Consider the following 20,180-nt stretch of genomic DNA (forward strand, 5'->3'; position numbering starts at 1 on the left):
GAAAGAGCTACATGGAATGAGGTTTCTTTCCTCATTGACATATACTGTATTTAGCTTAATTTCCATTTTCTTTTCTGATACTATTGTGTAAGAGAACTATTATATTTAAGTGTACTAATTTTTATTGTCAAGTATGTTACTAAAATTAAGCATATTATTCAGATATATTATTTATATCATTATGCTATGCAAGTTTCAAATAAGATACAATTAATTTTCTGATAATTTTTAAGACTCATTCTTTTTGGTTCATATGCTCTATGAAGTAAGTGTTCAATTGACTGGACAAGAAAAAATGTTTATATTAATGGTTTGTCAAAATAGATCTCCATGGGAAAAAAAGAGATATATATCCTATATCAAAAAGCATTCAGATTTTCTCCATTGCACTTGTAAGTGAAGTGAACTGAAGTGGCGTGGCTCAATCCTGTCCGACTCTTTGCGACCCCATGGACTGTAGCCTACCAGGCTCCTCTGTCCATGGAGTTTTCCAGGCAAGAGTACTGGAGTGGGGTGCCATTTCCAAGTTAAATAAATATTTAGGATTAAATTTCCTTGCTGCTGCTGCTAAGTTGCTTCAGTCGTGTCCGACTCTGTGCGACCCCATAGACAGCAGCCGACCAGGCTCCGCCGTCCCTGGGATTCTCCAGGCAATAACACTGGAGTGGGTTGCCATTTCCTTCTCCAATGTGTGAAAGTGAAAAGTGAAAGTGAAGTCGCTCAGTCGTGTCCGACTAGTAGCGACCCCATGGACTGCAGCCCACCAGGCTCCTCTGTCCATGTGATTTTCTAGGCAAGAGTACTGGAGTGGCTTGCCATTGCCTTCTCCATAAATTTCCTTGAGTTACTGACATTTCCCTTGTCAGAATTAGTAAAAATCACAGGTGGAAAGAATATAAATGAACGTCATGCTTGCTCAAGCTGTAAAGGGATTACTCAGTGTTCCTCCTTCCAAAGTGTTTTCAAAGTACATGCATCAGTTAAATACATATATTAAAGACTAGCTTAAAATGGTGAGCTTAGTTAGATTTTAATTGTGTTAAGCATTGCTTTAGGTAACCCTGTAAATGAAACATACCCTCCACGGTCAGTACTTAAGACCTCTAGAAGGCTTGCTTGTTCTTTGATTCTTGCGTTTGCTCTTCTGACTTTTATATGTGCCAGCAGTGTCTCTGTCGCACTTTGGTAGACAAGATGTGTTCTCACAGTTTGAATGTGTAAGCCTGTGAAAGCATTTTTTTTGGTTTTGTTTGTTTCATTTTGTTTGCTGTTTTGTTACACTTGATATCCCCATTGCCTAAATCAGTGCATAGTATCTGCACTGTGGTTCTAATCCAGGCAAACCTCCTCGCAGTTGTCTCATACATCTGGGCATCTTATTCTGTGTTGTTACAGTCAGATATTTTAATCAGTCACATAAATGTTGGTTTTTCATTACTTTAATGGTCAAAATTTAACTGTGATAACCAGTAAAAACTTTTATAAAACTTTCCACTAGGTTTTCTTACTGTCTTTTTGTAAGTTATTTTATGATGGAAAAGGCATGGACCTTGGAGGTCAAACCCAAGTTGTTCTCCAAATTTCACCACTTACTAGTTGTGAATATTGATTTAGTTCATTTCTCTAAATCTCAGTTTCCTCGTTTGGAAGATAGAATGATAATATCTATTTATTAAGAAGATATGATAGGATAATCTATATGAAGCCTCCTGTCAAATGTCCAGCAAATAACTAAGTGTTGATAGTATAGTGAATATGAGCTCAGGATCTGAAATCACACAGACCTAATTTCAAATCTCAGATTTTACACACAGCAGATGTGAAAACCTACGCAATATTTCACCTCTGTTTAGCCTCAGTTACCTTATTGATTAAGTGGCTGTAATAAGAATACCTTTGTTACGACTATTAGAATTAAATGTGATATTGCATGTAGAACTTGTGTTAAACACAAAATGAGTGCTTAATAAATAGCAGTTGTTATTAGTACTTGGTATCATTGTATTTGGTATTATCTATGCTGCTATAGTTATTAGAATAATAAAACCTTCATTTCTGTGATATGAGAGTCTTAGTTTCTAATCAGACTTAAAGTAATACCAAACACATTGCTTATAGTATTTGTATTGCTACAGTTGTCAATATAGCAATATTTAATAAAATAGGAAATATATGTGACAGTATTCCTCAGAAGCTGTAATGTAAATAAACCACACATGGCTATTTTTTAGTTGGTTTGCTTGAAGGTGCTCTTTAAAAATATATCCAAATACACCTTTGAATGAGGCCGCTGCGCTATGAGTGATTGAAAAATTAGAGATGGAAACAAAGGGAGCTCAGACTGAAGTACCAGGAACAGTCTCTACATGAAAATACCAAGACAGAATTGATAACAATACTCACAAAACTATACATGCTTCAAAAAGATCATAGGACTCAGTTAATCCAGTTCCTAGTTTTACAGATGAGGGGATAATGAATGTCTGAGAGATTGGGTGACATACCCAGGGTTAAGGACAAGAAGGAATAATGTCCTGACTCCTAGTTAAGTACTCTTTCCATTAAAGCCAAACTACTGTGGGAATCAGATTTTGAGAAGCAAAATAATTCTGCATGGAGATTTTTGTCAAATTTCTATAATTGACCGGTATCAACTAATATAGTTCTTACCAGGTATTTGAAACTATACCTTTCTCAACAGGATGAAACAATTTTAATAATTATGATTTGAAAAAAATCAGTTTAAATGTGTTTATAAAGCTATCTCCTTAATTTAAAAACTTTGATAGTATAGAAGAGTCATATTAACTTTTGATTGGTCATTTTTTATTTACTTTAAAGGATGTAGAGTCATTAACCTTAGTTCCTCTAATCTGTGCCTTACACTGTATTAAGTACATTTTACGGAGGCTCTGGAAGAATCGTTACAGTTTGTGTATGTTTTTGTGGTAAACCTTTTAATAAATCATACTAAGTTTACTTCTGAGAGTAGGTTGCTTTCTACAGTTGACAGTGACATCAGCCACCAGCACTTCATCTGTCACTTCTAGTTAACTAATAGTTATTTTATTCAAAAATAACTAATTATTTCATTCCAAAACCATAAACAGGAGCTTAATTCATAGCTTCATTCATTGTTAATCTTCAAGGTATAGAATTATACAAAGAAAAAGCTACCAAAACCCTGCTTTTCCCCAGATTGTAATTTTTGCTTCTCTGTCTTGTTTTATAGAGCTACATTCATGGGAGCAGCCAGGTCCAATTCGTGGCAGAGTCACACATTATTCTGGTACTAAGTATCCTTTAAAATACTGATGGGTTGAGAAGAACAAAGCAGAGCTGCATGCTATCAAATTGATTTTTTTCCTAACAAATAATCAAGACTTTTGAGACATTAAATTTTAAACTTTACCATGTGACTAATTTTCCAATTCCTATGCTAACTATTTTCTCTTACCATGTAATTTTTAAAACTCTAAATCATTAATAGGTTATAATTTTCTTTTTTACTGACTATTGAATTTTTAAGTATAGCTTTTGATTATCTCTGGCTAGAGTTTTTTGTTATGTCTGTATGGTTTTCCCCTTTAGAATCTTAATGGGGAAGGAAAAAAAAAGTGTTTTATTATATAAAAAAGCAGGATTAAAAAAATCTTAGTTCCCTTAAATGTTATAGTAAGTGAGAAGAAGAAGATTTAGGATGATTAGACATCTTTTTGGAACATGGAAGACTAAATGTTATGAATCAGATAATACAGTACAATTTATGGTTTAGAGGTAGAAGGGTAAAGAAGACAGCAGAATAGCAAAGAGGTGTGATTCATTTTTCAAAAAACAAATTACATATTACTAGAATGAAGTAAGGTTAATTCTGGGGCTAACAGCTGTACTTTGGGGGAACACTGACATTTTTGTGAGTCCTGTGGAAACGTTTGTATGTTAAGTTTATAATGTTGAATGTACTGAGTCATTGTCAGGATCTAAAGTGTACCTTATAGTGTCATTTATAAAATTTGATTACTCTTCTGGTTACCAAGGTTCATCTTCAAATAAAGCAGTCTAGACCCGGCTTTCTAGTATCTGATATAACCATCTAAACCTTTAAGGATTCTTAGAACTCTCTTAGAGCAAAACCTCATTTTATAGCTAGGAAAACTAAAACCCACAAAATTTAATTGCCTTGCCTTAGTTTGGAGAAAGAACTGTATTTTTTCCTAGACATACATACCTTTGGTACAGGTTAATTTACACACTAGGTATAGTAAGAGAATATCCAAACTGTCAGCATCACTACTCTTGTGCTTTGGGGCCGCTATGAAGTAAACAGCGTCACCTGAACACAGCCCTGCAACCCCACGACAGGTGATCTGGTAACAGGATGGCTGCTGAGTGAGTACTGAACAGGTAGTGAACAGTGTGGACACTCTGGACAGAGGGACAGTTCACATCCAGATGGAACAGGGCGGAAAGATGTGAGATTTCATCATGCTGCTAGAATGGTATTTGAATCTTACTTTGAAACTTACAAATTATTTCTGCAATTTTCCATTTAATGTTTTTGGACTGTGGGTAACTGAAACCATAGAAAGTAAACCTGCAGAAAAGGGGAAATATGTATTGCAGGAAACTTTTTAGTTCTTATTTGTATAGTTTTTCTTTTCTGTTTTCAATCCATGATGTAGCATTTTAGCAATATACTTCTTTCAAAGCAGCTATTAAATCAGAAATACCTACCAAAAGGAATAAAAAGGTGTGTTGAGACCATCATTCCATTGTATGGCAGAAATTCCCCAAGGTTTCATTTCATGGCTCATTGACCTCAAGCCGAGATTTAGGACGCAAAGAAATTTTATAAACAGTATGAAGTCTTCCATGCAGATTTTTAACAGTAAAATGTATTTTCTTTCTGCTGTTAGTAACTATTTGTTGCTTTATTGGTGCTGTTCTTTTTATTTGCCTATATCTATGAAAAGAGAAAATGTCTTAAAATGGTGGGCTCATTAAAATCATCAATAAAAGTTTAGAAGAAGCCATTATATAATAATTTCTGATTTTACTTTTACTTGGAAGAATCTACTAATTTTTTAAACTTATTTTATATATATTTTTTGTAATTTGCATGTATGTTTTTATGTGGTGGTTTAGTCGCTGAGTCATGTCCAACTCTTGCAACCCTATGGACTGTAGCTTGCCAGGCTCCTCTGTCCACGGGATTCTCCAGGCAAGAATACTGGAGTGGGTTGAAAAATGCAAATTCCAGGTGGTAACTTCTTGTTTATCTTTGGAGAATATTTCTGCCTTTTGGTTTTCTCTTCCTAATTTAGTAAGCCGGATCATTAGATGCAGTTGCTACATACAAAATTTTATTTAAAGAAATCTAAGAACAAACAGATGGAGTCATTTGATGTCATAGGTTATAGAATGACATTTAGTAAAAAATAAGATTTTTCTCCCTGTTAGTAGTATTTTATTTCAGTACCCTATTTAGGAGGGAAAAAAAATCCTAAGTAGTTTTTGAGAGAAAGCTGTTTTTAAAAATAATTTTAAAATGTTATGATATTTTAACAAGGAATATGTGAACTAAGGCTAATATATAAATCTCTATATTTTTCCAAGTAAAATATTTTTAAAATTTTTCATTCAGTTATGTTTTAACACCTGTTGTAAATATATTTGCTGTTTGCAAGAAGGTAGGCTGATAGGAAAATAATTTTAATTAGTATGAGGCATCAAGAGGCAACTTGACGCATGGAAAAGTTGAATTGAGTTTTTAGCCGGATTTTTATACAGTAGAAAAGGAGTTCTCCCCAGGTGCAGTATGAGTGAGCGAGAATGTTCCAGTGGAAGGTATAACAGGCAGAAAAACATGCTGTGCAGGGCAGACTGATGAAACGTTAGTTGGCTGGATAGTATCTTTCCATACGTTGCTAAGAAATTTGAATCTGATCTAAATTCACCAAGACATGTTCTACATGCTAGTGGAAACCAGACACACAAGTTCTCGGATTGGCTTTACTGTCGAGTATACAAATTCTGACCTGTCCCTTAATTCTGCACATCTCTAAATTCTGGGATGTCAAGATGACATGAGATAAATATTAATTAGAAGTAAAGGTTCTCATATCAAAGGCAAAGATTATACTAGCAGTAATAACTTTCTAAATATTTAAAAATATGTGTTCTAATCAGAGAGATGCAAATCAAAACCACAATGAGATACCATTTCACACCAGTCAGAATGGCTGCTATCCAAAAGTCTACATGCAATAAATGCTGGAGAGGATGTGGAGAGAAAGGAACCCTCTTACACTGTTGGTGGGAATGCAAACTAGTACAGCCACTATGGAGAACAGTGTGGAGATTCCTCAAAAAATTGGAAATAGAACTGCCATATGATCCAGCAATTGCACTCCTGGGCATACACACCGAGGAAACCAGAATTGAAAGAGACACGTGTACTCCAATGTTCATTGCAGCACTGTTTATAATAGCCAGGACATGGAAGCAACCTAGATGTCCATCTGCAGACGAATGGATAAGAAAGCTTTGGTACATATACACAATGGAGTATTATTCAGCCATTAAAAAGAATGCATTTGAATCAGTTCTAATGAGGTGGATGAAACTGGAGCCTATTATACAGAGGTGAAGTAAGCCAGAAAGAAAAACACCAATACAGTATACTAACACATATATATGGAATTTAGAAAGATGCAAATGATAACCCTGTATACGAGACAGCAAAAGAGACACAGATGTATAGAACAGTCTTTGGGACTCTATGGGAGAGGGTGAGGGTGGGATGATTTGGGAGAATGACATTGAAACACGTATGTTGTTATACGTGAAACGAATCACTAGTTCAGGGTCAATGCATGTTATAGGATGCTCGGGGCTGGCATGCGGGGATGACCCAGAGGGAGGATAAAGGGAGGAGGGAGGTGGGAGGGGGGTTCAGGAGGGGGAACTTATGTAAATCCGGGGCAAATTCATATCAATGTATGGCAAAACCAACCAATATAATATTGTAAAATAATTTGCCTCCAATAAAAAATAAATTAACTACAAAAAAATAAAAAAATAAAAATCACTGCAACCCTGAAAAAAAAAAAAAGTATGTGTTCTCATAAAGATCACATTTGCTTTTCCTATGAGAAAAACATTTGTTTTCCATCTATTACGAGAGTATAGTTTGACTTATTTTCAATCTATGATAGCAAATATTTCTTTTAATGTGTTATATCCAAGGAGAAACATATTATATAAAAAAATTAGTGATGGATACAAGTTGAAGATATTTTAGATAAAGTCTTCTATAACGTGCTGACTTTTTCCCAACATTTGTTCACATTTATCTTTAAGCTGACAATCCTGGGTCTCTTAAGAGCCACAGTAAACCTAACATCATTTGTGATTGAGAATGGATTATAATGTAATGCAAATGTATGTGCATTTCTGTGCACATACATTTCTAGGATATTCATTTTCTGTGGATTTTGTTATTTACACAAATAGCAGCTCCTGTTTTATGTAGGATCATGTCAGTATTTTGACTTTTTTAGCAGTAAGTGATGAACAGTATAAGCAGGGGACTGGAGAGTGCATAGTAGCTGAAGTGTATAATGTTACGATAGTCATCAAGACAGATGTGCAAAGTTATACATGAAGTAGAGCAAAGGTGTGTGTGTGTTTGTGTCTATGTAGACATAGTCATTAATCTCAGGACAACAGAAAAAGTTTCAGGAACATTACCATTTAGCTGGTATATATTTATATCTCTTATTCTCTTAATGTCAAGATTCTTTAATAAGTCTTGGTCAGATGGTTACACCCATCAGTTTAATGACAGAAAAGTATCTGTTATTCCAGAGTTTGACACAGAATCTCTCAGAGATTTGTAGGAGCTTTCATTAATCAGTCAGCCTTCCACCCAATAAAGGAAGACCTACACGTTAACTCTGACAGATGTTAAAATCAAAGCTTCTTCCTTTGTTTATAAATCAGTGCTGCTGCTGCTGCTAAGTCACTTCAGTCGTGTCCGACTCTGTGTGACCCCATAGACGGAAGCCCACCAGGCTCCCCCGTCCCTGGGATTCTCCAGGCAAGAACACTGGAGTGGGTTGCCATTTCCTTCTCCAATGTGTGAAAGTGAAAAGGGAAAGTGAAGTCGCTCAGTCGTGTCCGACCCTTAGCGACCCCATGGACTGCAGCCAACCAGGCTCCTCCATCCATGGGATTTTCTAGGCAATAGTACTGGAGTGGCTTGCCATTATAAATCAGTTCATTATCTAAAAATGTTTACATTACAAATGTGATTTTTCCCCCAAATAATAAGTATTATGTAGGCTCTCTTTTACCAAAAATTATTTTCATTGACAGAATAGAACTTGACCTAAATAATTCTCAACACTCAAAGTTTTTATGTTCAAAAGTGTTTTTAGATAAAAGAGGTTTGGCCAGTTTAAAGCCATTTAGTGTAATTCAGGTTTCTCAGTTACAGCCATCAGGTTTAAAGTAGGTTTACAGCCCTTTCCTTGTTAATAACTAGAAAACTCTTTTGCAGGAAACATTCTAAGTAGAAAACTCACACTTAGTCCCTGACCCTGCTGCTCTCTAATAAAGTATTTTACTTTGGGGTTGTATGTAACACCTGTATCTAGTAATCTCTGTGCTTTAAAGTTCCTATTTTGAGATCATGTGCACAAGGATTTTTGCATTTCTTTATTTTCACGTAAGAGCAAAGCTAACTTCCTCTCAGACGTAATAGTGTAGAGTATCATTGGCTCTGTCTCAGATCCTCTATAGCAGGGGTTGGCAAACTAGGACCAGCGAGGTTCAGTTCCAGCCTGACTGCTATTTTTATAAATTAAGTTTTATTGGAACACAGCCACACCTGTTCATTTGTGAATTGTCTGTGATTACTCTGCACTGCAGTAGCAGAACTGAGTAGTAACAATACGCCGTACAGCGTGCATAGCCCCAAATGTTTATATTCTGGGCCTTCACAGAAACAGTTTGCAAACTACTATTATGTAGCGTATAAATAATAGAAAACAAAACCCCACATCCTTATTACCCCAAGACAGTTGCTTTTAACTCTTTATTATCTTTCTTTCCCTGAATTTCTCTTATTATTTGTAAAGAGATGCAATTATATTGCTAAGTGCATTTTCACTTGATGCAAAATTTTATGCTTTGCATAAAGATATACATTGTTAAACAGATTTAACTATTTTGTTCCTTTGCTGTTGCCTCATCATTTTCTTCTAACCCTGTTACCATCCTGCTTCTATGTTCTTTTTGTTTGCACCTTTTACTCACTAGCTTTGTGGCTTTGCACAAGTTACTTGGATCTCTCTGATGGCTTCAGTTTCCCTATGTGTAAACTGAGGATTACAATCATGTATATCAGAGCCTGGTTGGTACTGGGTAAGACAGTGAACAAAATAAAGTGCCTACCCTTTGGGGACTAACATTGTAGTGACAGGAGAGAGACAGTAAATAAATAAGAAGGATACAAGTCCTTAATTTCTTTTAAAAAAGAATGTTAATAGAGAAAAATAAAGCAGGATAAGAAGTACAGTGTTCAAAGTTCTCTACTGTCATTTGATCAAAAACCCAGAGGAAGTGAGGGAGTAGGTTATGGACATTGAGGGCAATAGCATTCAGACAGAGAAATAGCAAGTGCAGAGATCCTGAGGCAGAGGGTTCTTGTTGAAAAAATACCAAGGACACGAGTAAGAGCCAACAAGGGCAGAGCAATAGGAAGTGGATCAGGGTACAAATGAGGTGCCACCTGGAGGTCATTTAGAGGTCTTTAGATTATTAACTTTCCATCTCACTGTGAGGAAAGAGTACTCTGAGGAAAAGAAGGACATTACCTGCCTTATGTTAAAGATACTAGAAAGTCCATACTGCCCAAAGCAATCTGCAGATTCAGTGCAATTCTTTTCAAAATACTAGTGCCATTTTTCACAAAATTAGAATAATTAAAATTTGCATGGAACTGCATAAGACCCTGTTTAGCCAAAGCAATCATGAGAAAGAAGAACAAAGCTGTAGGTATCATAGACCCTGATTTCAAACTATATTAAAAAGCTGTGTGGCTTCCTTGGTGGTCCAGTGGTTAAGAATTCACCTTGCAATGCAGGGGACACCAGTTCAGTCCCTAGTCTGTGAAGATCCCACATGCCACACGGCAACTAAGCCCTGGTGCCATAGCTACTAAGCCTACAATCTGGAGACCGTGAGCCACAAATACGGAGCCCATGTACCGTAATTGCTGAAGCCTGCATGGCCTAGAAAACATGCTCCGCAACAAGAGAAGCCCACGCACGACAGCTAGAGAGTAGCCCCTGCTCTCCACAACCAGAGAAAAGCCCACATAGCAACGAAGACCCCGCACAGCCCAACATAAATAAATATTAAAGTTGGTTTAAAAACAAACTAACACTATGGTAATAACAGCAGTATAGAATCAGCGCAAAAATGGAGACACAGATCAGCAGAACAGACTAGAGAGCCCAGATATAAACCCATGCCCTTATGGTTGATTAAGCTACAAAAAAGAAAGACTATACAGTGGGAAAAATATAGCCCCTTTAATAAATGGCGTTGAGAAAACTGGACCACTTTCTCACACCATATACAAAATAAACTCAAAATGAATTAAAGACTTAAAGGTAAGACCCGAAACCATGAAATTCCTCAAAAAAGACACACAGGCAGGATGCTCTTTGACATGGGTCTTGGCAATAATTTTTTGGCTGTCTCTTTAGGCAAGGCAAACAAAAGCAAATATAAACAAGTGAGACTACGTCAAACTAAGAAGCTTTTTGCACATTGGAAAAAAGCCATCAACAAAATGAAAAGGTAGCTTACTGCATGGGAGAAGATATTTGCAGTTTATATATCCAATAAGCAGTTAATATCCAGATACACAACTCATACAACTCAGTGTCAAGAAACAAACAACACAGCTTAGAAATAGAGGACTTGAGCAGACTAAACTCTTTTCTAAGGAAGACATAATTCCAACAGTCACGTGGAAAGATGGCCTAAATCACTAATCATCAAGGAACTGCAAATAAAATCCAAGGAAGGTACCACCTTACACCTGTCAGAATGGCTGTCATCAAGAAGACAACAAATAAACCTTGATGAGGATTGGAGGAATCTAATTTGGTACAGCCACTATGGAAACAGTGTGAAAGTTTCTAAAAAATAAATTAAAAATAGAACCAGCATATGATTCAGTAATTTTCTGAATATTTACCTGAAGAAAATGAAAACTAATTCAGAAGAATATATACACCTCGCTGCTCAGTGCAGCGTTATTTACAGTAGCCAAGATATGGACACAACCAAAATGTCCATCAGTGGATGAACGGGTGAAGAAGATACGATGTACAGATACACATAAACACTTAACCATTAAAAGAAAAATCTTTCCATTTGCAACATGGATGAATCCAAAAGCTCATGCTTTGACCCTGAACTGGTGATTCGTTTCACATATGACAACATACATGTTTCAATGCCATTCTCCCAAATCATCCCACCCTCACCCTCTCCCACAGAGTCCCAAAGACTATTCTATACATCTGTGTCTCTTCAGGAGGGGGAACTCATGTACACCCGGGGCGGATTCATGTCAATGTATGGCAAAACCAACCAATATAATATTTTAAAATAATTAGTCTCCAATAAAAAATAAATTATAAAAAAAAAAGAAAATCAAAACCAAACAAAAAAAAATAAAAGCTCATGCTAAGTGAAGTAAGTAGAGAAAGACAGGTACTTTATGATCTCACTTGTATGTGGAATCTAAAAAAACAAATGAACAAACAACAAACCGAAAACAGATTCATAGATAGAGAAAACAGGGTGGTTGCAAAGGGCAGCTGGGTGAGGGCTTGAGCAAAATAGGAGATGAGAAGGTACAGACTTAAACAGTTTTAAAGTAGTCATGGGGATGTAATATACATCATAAGGAATGTGGTTGATAATATTTAATAACTTTGTATGGGACATGTGGTTACTAGACATCTGGTGATTATTAGTTCCTAACGTATTTAAATGTCCGGACACTTAATACTGTATATCTAAAACTAACAGTATTTCTAGGACTTAGGGGTAGGAATTAATTTCATAAGTAAGAAACAGTAACCAAAGCTCATAAAGGAAAAGAATAACAATTTTGACCATACTGAAATGACAACCTTCTGCATAAGGAAACAATATAAAAAGACAAGTACAAGAATCTGTATATAACACTTCAAAGCATTCATATTCAGAAAAAACTGAAGCATCTTCTAAGATAATAAGAAAAGGCAAATATAGGAAAATGGGCAAAAATAAAAGCACAATACAATACAAAAAATGAAGCAAAAAGAATTAACATATCAAAAGATAAAACTCTGACTCACTAGTGAGACAGATCCCTACTCAATAGTTTGATAAAATCAATAGTTCAGCAATACTGTGTTAGTGCAGTGTAAAAAAATAACTTTTAACACTACTTGTTTTACAGAATATGATCATATCTAGTAAATTTGAAACTACATTTATCAGCCTCTCAAAAAACTCTACCTCTAGGTGTAGGCTCTAGAAAAAATATTTCACATGTATATATAAGAAGATATTCTTTGTAGGAGTATTTGTAATAGCAAACACTTGGAAACAAATGCCCATGAGTAAGATAAGCAATAACAATCATTATACTCTGATGAAAATCTTACAGTTTTGTAATAACACTGTTTGAATTTGTGTGACGTTCAAAAGCAATCAAATGAGAAACTCGTTGGTCACGTAGTTTTCAAATATACAGAGGGACAAAGTGACAAAGCAATTTTTGACAAAGTGAAAGTCACTCAGTCACATCTGACTCTTTGCTACCCCATGGACTACAAAGTCCATGAAATTCTCTAGGCCAAAATACTGGAGTGGGTAACCTTTCCCTTCTCCAGGGGATCTTTCCAGCCCAGGGATCGAACCCAATTCTCCCACATTGCAGGTAGATTCTTTACCAGCTGAGCTACAAGGGAAGCCCAAGATGACTAGAGTGGGTAGCCTTATCCGTTCTCCAGTGGATCTTCCTGACATAGGTATCGAACTGGGGTCTCCTGCATGGCAGGCGGATTCTTTAGCAACTGAGCTATCAGGGAAGCCCTACAGAGGGAATAGTATTAAAAAAAAAAAAAAAGTATATATATATATATATACACGTTACAAAGATATTAACAGGGGTATGTTACACTTGAGTGACCATAGTTAATATCCAATAAAATGTAATTTGCTTAAAAATGTCTCCTAAGTGAATATTTATGTCTCTGTGTGCTAATAACACTTACATACAATGTACACATGGGTGTTTATGTATCCAGTTTTATCCTGAGAATGTTTTAATATACAACTTTCATCTAGTTAAAATTTTAAAGCATTTAATTTCTAAACTTTATTTTCCCCCAGAAATAAAAAATAGTGCTATTTCCCCCAATGTTATATTTTGGAAAGAATTTTGGAAGTTACTTAGTAGATGGCATCATAAAATAAATATTTGTTTTGTTTGCAGTGTCCATATAAAATAATTTTAAAATGTGATTTATGTTTTGAATATTTACAGAAAATGTTTTTGAGATAAATTAATCCAGAAGTCTGTGTGAATTGTCAGTAGTTCAAGTCTGTACACTTAAATGGATAGATTACAATTATACATGAATATAAAAGGGTGTTGCCAGAAAAAAATGGAAGGGGAATCCTAATTGAATTCCTTTCTAAGGATCTACATCAGTCCCATCAATCTGCTTCAGAGAACTAAGTTAAGCAGTAAATTTTCTATCAGCAGTTTCAGTGAAACAAGCTTTTAATTTTTTTATCAGTTGATATTGGAAACATCCCCATCACTACACAATTGAAACACAAAAAACTTAAAATTATCTAAATTTCAGAAGTTTTCAAACTGTTATCATGAATTTCCTAAAAGTTTAGTGGTATGTATATTTGTGTGTCAGGTGGGCTTCCCTGGTGGCTCAGTGGTAAAGAACCTGCCTGCCAATGCAGGAGAGGCCTGGGTCAGGAAGATGCTCTGGAGAGGGAAATGGCAACCCACTCCAGTATTCTTGCCTGGAGGATCTCATGGACAGAGGAGCCCAGCGGACTACAGTCCATGGGGTTGCAAAGAGGCACATATGACTTTGGACCTGAACAACAGAAACATTTTTGTCAGGCCAAGGGGATGGTATTTAATAGCTTTCTCTCTTGTACATATTAGGCATCCAGCAAGGCTGGCTGGTTGGTTCCATGCTGAGTATATTCTACTTTTCTGTGTTTACCCAATGAAATGTCATTCTAAGTGTAACTAGTGTATGTATATCTTTATGTATAAGGTGAAATATCATTATTGATTTTGAGAGTATGTAATTCATGTGCAGTATTAAAGTCCTGGAATTTAAGAGCATTTAGAATTAGACCTTAAAAATCTCACAAAGCAAAGTTTGAGGTTATGCAGTCTAAAAATCAAGGCATATTTATTTAAATACATTGAAAGCAGTAATTTTATATCAGGAGAGTAAGTTGCATTCACCTCTGTGTGCGTGTGTAATTCAGTCATTCTGGTACAGAACACATGGTGTTCAGGTCCAGAACAATTAATAGATTTTATTTGCATCTATTTCTAATGTTTCCTTGACAACTGCTATAGATGCTGCTATCACCATGGGGATGGTTCTTCTAAATGAAGCGGCAACATCCAAGGGAGATGTTGGAAAACGACGGAGTAAGTCTCTGTGTTGGTATCCTTGTAAGTTTCTTAGTCAAGCTGCATTCAAATCAAATGGGAAATAGATAAAAGTCGTTTGTAAACGAACTTCTAAAGAAAGGTTCTGGTTTGAAGACAGCCGCGGTGTTTCTTCTTACTTTTTTCTCTTTCTTGGATGTGTGGTGTGTGCGCAAATATTTAAAAATACATTTCTTCCAAAATGGGGTTGGTGATTTTCTGTGGAATTGGATATAAAGAAAAGCTGTTATTCACCCTTGTCGGGGGTGGTTTAATTTATCTCTGCTGAAGTTATGGTCTCTTTGGTCATGTCCCCCGTACAGGAAGAGGGGGAAAGTTCTAGGGACAGCGTCTTCAGAGGTTTTACAGGCTAATGATATGTCCCCTGTGCCACAAGAGTCATCGGTGCATTCAAGGATTGATGCAGACAGAGCAGTTTGTGCATGAGTGTTGTACCCCGAAGTATTACAGTGCCTTCCAGCTACCTCCTAAACCTCTTTTGAGCTACATTTTGAAAGGGGGCATTTTGTGGTTCCATCTTTTTCATGGTTTTTGCCTTTTCCAGTGATTTTCCAAATTCCACAACTCTACCGAGTTTCAGCTTTGTGTCTTAACAAGGTGACTATTTTATCCTTTGACAGAACTGTTCCCCTCAGGGAGTTCCAATAAGAGATTACACATTTTTATGAAGTGTTTTTGGCAGGAAAAGGGAAAAACACATAGGAAAAATCTTCTGCTCTCAGGAGCACGGGTCAAGGAAGGTCAGAGAGCCTTAAATTCAGTATTCCCTGCCACAAATCTTTCCATAATTGATATAAAGTCCCTATGTGAGTTTATGATTATGCCTCCACAAACCTGTAGTTAATTTTTTTATCAATATGCTTTGCATTTCTGAACCCTATTAAAATCCAGAATGTATGTATGAGGAACATAGGCATCTGGAGAAGAGTCTTAATTTATTAAAAAGTTTAAAAATCCAGACTTACTTTCTTTTTGGGAAGTTTAGCTGTGGCGACGTGAATTGAGTCAGTCATGGTGATTTCTCAGTGCAGACTTAGGGATCTTTAGTGTTGAAACATTTTGGATGTAAGAGATCCTTTACCCTAGTTTCCCCTGATGCCATTTACATACTGTTATAAAGAAACCACAGAAGCATTGGATGCAGTAATTTGTTTAGTTAATCATTGTTCAGAGCATCATTTTATGATTTATCATTTGCATAAAGAATGTGATGTTCTTGGGACCAACAAGTAGTATTTATATAAGGACAAAGTCTTACATGTTCATATATTTATCATGCGTCCTATCACATTAAGATAGTGTGTAATATATATAAAATCACTTCAACCCCCACCTACTGTATTTGTGTGTGTGCGAGAGAGGGCACAAGCGAGTGCCTGGGAGAGAGAGGAGTGGGGAATGGGAAACATATTTTGAAATTAGCCCTTTTGATTCCAGTGTGGTTTTTATTTTGGATATAATGCAAGTGCTGTGATTTACTGTTGCCCAGGTCAGAATCCGTCTGTGCCCTCATAGCTCTTTCTTCTCACAAGTATGTTATCTGGGAACGGCTGCAGTGCATGGTTTGTTGGGTCACCACTGACTCCTCTCCGAGTCCTCTTCCTTCCCCATGTGCCTGTACCTCAGTTCCATTACTTTGCTCCACCACATAGAATCAAGTAAATAGAATCAAGTAAGCTTCTGTTTTACTTGATCACATTTTGAGACACATTTCCCACGGTGCATATCAAGTGTTCAGTTCACTTGCTCAGTCGTGTCCAACTCTTTGCGACCCCATGAATCACAGCACACCAGGCCTCCCTGTCCATCACCAACTCCCGGAGTTCACTCAAACTCATGTCCACAAAGTCGGTGATGCCATCCAGCCATCTCATTCTCTGTCGTCCCCTTCTCCTCCTGCCTTCAATCTTCCACAGCATCAGGGTCTTTTCAAATGAGTCGATTTTTTGCATCAGGTGGCCAAAGTATTGGAGTTTCAGCTTCAGCATCAGTCCTTTCCAATGAACATCCAGGACTGATCTCCTTTAGGATGGACTGGTTTGATCTCCTTGCAGTCCAAGGGACTCTCAAGAGTCTTCTCCAGCACCACAGTTCAAAAGCCTCAATTCTTCAGCACTCAGCTTTCTTGACAGTCGAACTCTCACATCCATACATGACTACTGGAAAAACCATAGCTTTGACTAGACGGACCTTTGTTGGCAAAGTAATGTCTCTGCTTTTTAATATGCTAAGTTCTTCATAGCTTTTCATTCAAGGAACAAGGGTCTTTTAATTTCATGGCTGTAGTCACCATCATGGTTATCTGGGTCATGATCTTTTTGGTATAGTTCTTCTGTGTATTCTTTTCACCTCTTCTTAATATTTTCTGCTTCTGTTAGGTCCATACCATTTCTGTCCTTTATCGAGCCCATCTCTGCACGAAATGTTTCCTTGGTATCTCTTATTTTCTTGAAGAGATCTCTGGTCTTTCCCATTCTATTGTTTTCCTCTATTCTTTGCCTTGATCACTTGATTCTTATCTCTCCTCGCTATTCTTTGGAACTCTGCATTCAGATGGGTGTATCTTTCCTTTTCTCCTTTATCTTTAGCTTCTCTTCTTCTCTCAGCTATTTGTAAGGCCTCCTCAGACAACCATTTTGCCTTTTTACATTTCTTTTTCTTAGGGATGGTCTTGATCCCTGCCTCCTGTACAATGTCCATAGTTCTTCAGGCACTCTGTCTATCAGATCTAATCAGCAAAAACAAGACCGAGAGCTGACTATAGCTCAGATCATGAACTCCTTATTGCCAAATTCAGACTTAGAAAGTAGAGAATACCACTAGGCCATTCAGGTATGACCTAAATCACCTGCATGTGTATTACATATGAAATGTCACAGAGGCTGCACCTGAATGCTGTTAAGTGCTTAGGATTTTTCACAATTTGTTCTCAAAACTGAGAGAGTGATATTCCTACAGAGTTGAAGGAAAACTGACTAACAGGCTTCTGGATCATGTTTTGACAATTTCCTAAAGTCTCCACTGATTGCCAGGATTGTAATTAAACCTGGTCTAATTTATATGCTAGAATAATTTAAAAATTATAGTTCATCACTATAGAAGCATATAGAATTATTTCATCTCTCTTGTTTTCTTCTGTTTTGGAGTTGTTTAATCTCTTTTATCTCCCCCTTTCTTTTAAAATTAATCATATTAGATAGTCCAGTGTTTCTAAAGAATTCCCTGAAACTAATGAAAGGATACAAGTATCACGCATGTTTTATTCTTAAGAAATATTTAGGTATTTCTTATTAAAAGAACTTATTTACAGAGCAGATTTAGGTAAATTTCCATTTCTCTAAATATATTTTTTCTTTTATTCTACACATACCTGCATTTAATTGGCTCAGATTTTTAAGCATTTAAAGATTTTACTAATAGCAAATTTAAGTAAAAATCTAGTAGATGTATCTGCATATATTTCATAATATATATTATATTTGGTTAGAGTAAATTAGAGTAAAATCTTCCTAACCGTAACAGAAAGGAAAAGAAATGTCCCAGTTGTCAACTTGTGAGGGATAAAGTGACGCTTGGAACCTAAATCACAGCCTAGCGTATTCTGCTGTAACATACACCTCTTATTCCTTTGTAAAATGAACAGTAGTACCTTGACACTATCACTGGCTCTTTAGGGTTGGTTTTCCCTCTTTGACTATCACACAGTCTGTATTTTCTCACACCCCAAGCCTTTGTTACTGGCTTTCGGTATGCTGGGATGAACTATCACTTGTAAGTAACAGGCGTTTACTGAAGCAATAATCTAGCCAATCACCTAAAATTACATTTCTCTGTAAATATTGCATGGCATCTGAAAATAAAATTATATTGCACATTCCAGTACTGTAGATGTCTCTGCTAATATAGCCAGTACTTCACAGTGCAGGGGCCAGTAATCTCATTTGTGGTTTATCACGTTTTCTTGTGTTTTGTTTTGGTCCTTCTGGGGGCATTTTAGTTCTTGTAGGAATTCGGTAAGAGAATATAACCCAAAAACTCAGATCAGTCACTTTTTTGTTTTGTTTTGTTTTCATACTCCAAGTAGTAAATTGTCATTGAGAAGAATGTGGAAAATAATGATTATCTGGTTTGTGGTACCTGTATGTGCCATGAGCTGTTACATGTAAGTATGTGTAATTAACTGAATGCTTTCTAAAAATATAAACATTTGGGTTGTGTGTGTCTAGACTAATGGAATTTTCTCTTTCTTTCTAGTTATTTGTCTCGTGGGATTAGGCCTGGTGGTCTTCTTCTTCAGTTTTTTACTTTCAATATTTCGTTCCAAGTACCACGGCTACCCTTACAGGTAATATCATTATACTAATATGAATGTTTTCATTTTAAACTAATAGAATAAACCAAATTTCATGTTTTTATGTTTCTTACATGTATTTAAGGATTAATATAAAGTAGTTACATTATTTGCCAAGTAATCTTAAACTCCGTTAAGCAAATTTTGGAGCGCCTACTATGTGTTCAGCACAGATTATATGAAGGAGATGCATATATAAGGCGTGGTACCTGCCCTCTCTCATATATCATAGTTTCATTTTAGATATGTGTTGCATGCATATGTATGTATGTGTGTGTGGATATATGTATGTATACATTACATATATAAACAGACATACACACATAACAAAATGAGTTTTCAACTTTGTGGAATTTATCAAAATTTCTTCTTGTTTTGGTTTTTCTATTCATGATTTTTACTTCATTTACAAATGTTTTCTCATATAATCTTGTGTTCAGTGTCCAGTAAACTCAACTCCATCATATTTTGAATTCTTCAAAGTTTTAGCTTTTTCAAGTAAGGAATGGCAACATGAATGGAAAATGAAATGATAAAAGAATCTCTGGTCACTACAAGCTGTCATAAAAGAACATCTCCTAAGATTTTCTTCAACATCGTTTGATAATTGGGGATGGGAAGATATTGAAAATTCATTCTGAAACAACGTTATTATAACCAAACTATTATTGTTACTAAAGCAAAATACAACTGATGTGCCAGATTACAGTTATCCAGGTCAGGAAGTAGGCACAGATTCATTTCTTGACCATTCCTCCCTTAGCTTGTCTCAAAGGAAAAAATATTCCACTTTCTCTAGGGAGCATCCTCCTTCCCAGTGAAGAATTAAAGGTCCCTTTTCTCCGAGATTTTGAGAACTTTCTGTTGAGATAGTAGAGCTCATGATATATTGACAGAAAATAAAATCTCATAATTTACATCCCTCTTGCAGGTGAGTGAGTGTGTGATAATCGCTCTGTAGTATCCGACTCTTTGTGACCCCATGGACTAGTAGCCTGCCAGGTTCCTGTGTCCATGGAATTCTCCAGAATA

The 20,180-nt window shown here is 36.2% G+C and overlaps 1 protein-coding gene across 9 annotated transcripts in view; it reads left to right on the forward strand.

Annotated features, from left to right (window-relative positions):
* The window catches only part of TUSC3 (tumor suppressor candidate 3), a 209,305-nt gene that overhangs the window by 173,271 nt on the left and 15,854 nt on the right, over nucleotides 1-20,180 (forward strand). For 3 of the 9 annotated variants that reach the window (XM_055416514.2, XM_055416507.2, XM_055416509.2), the window contains 3 exons: nucleotides 3,233-3,296; nucleotides 14,702-14,800; nucleotides 19,052-19,142. In XM_055416514.2, coding sequence (XP_055272489.1) covers nucleotides 3,233-3,296; nucleotides 14,702-14,800; nucleotides 19,052-19,142 — 254 coding nt within the window. The remainder of the gene's footprint in view (nucleotides 1-3,232; nucleotides 3,297-14,701; nucleotides 14,801-19,051; nucleotides 19,143-20,180) is intronic. The other 6 variants (XM_055416510.2, XM_055416511.2, XM_055416512.2 and 3 more) reach the window with 3 other exon arrangements.

Source organism: Moschus berezovskii, chromosome 26 (genome assembly GCF_049115385.1).
Source record: "Moschus berezovskii isolate FMDL1 chromosome 26, NW_MosBer_1.0, whole genome shotgun sequence".
Classification (NCBI taxonomy): domain Eukaryota; kingdom Metazoa; phylum Chordata; class Mammalia; order Artiodactyla; family Moschidae; genus Moschus; species Moschus berezovskii.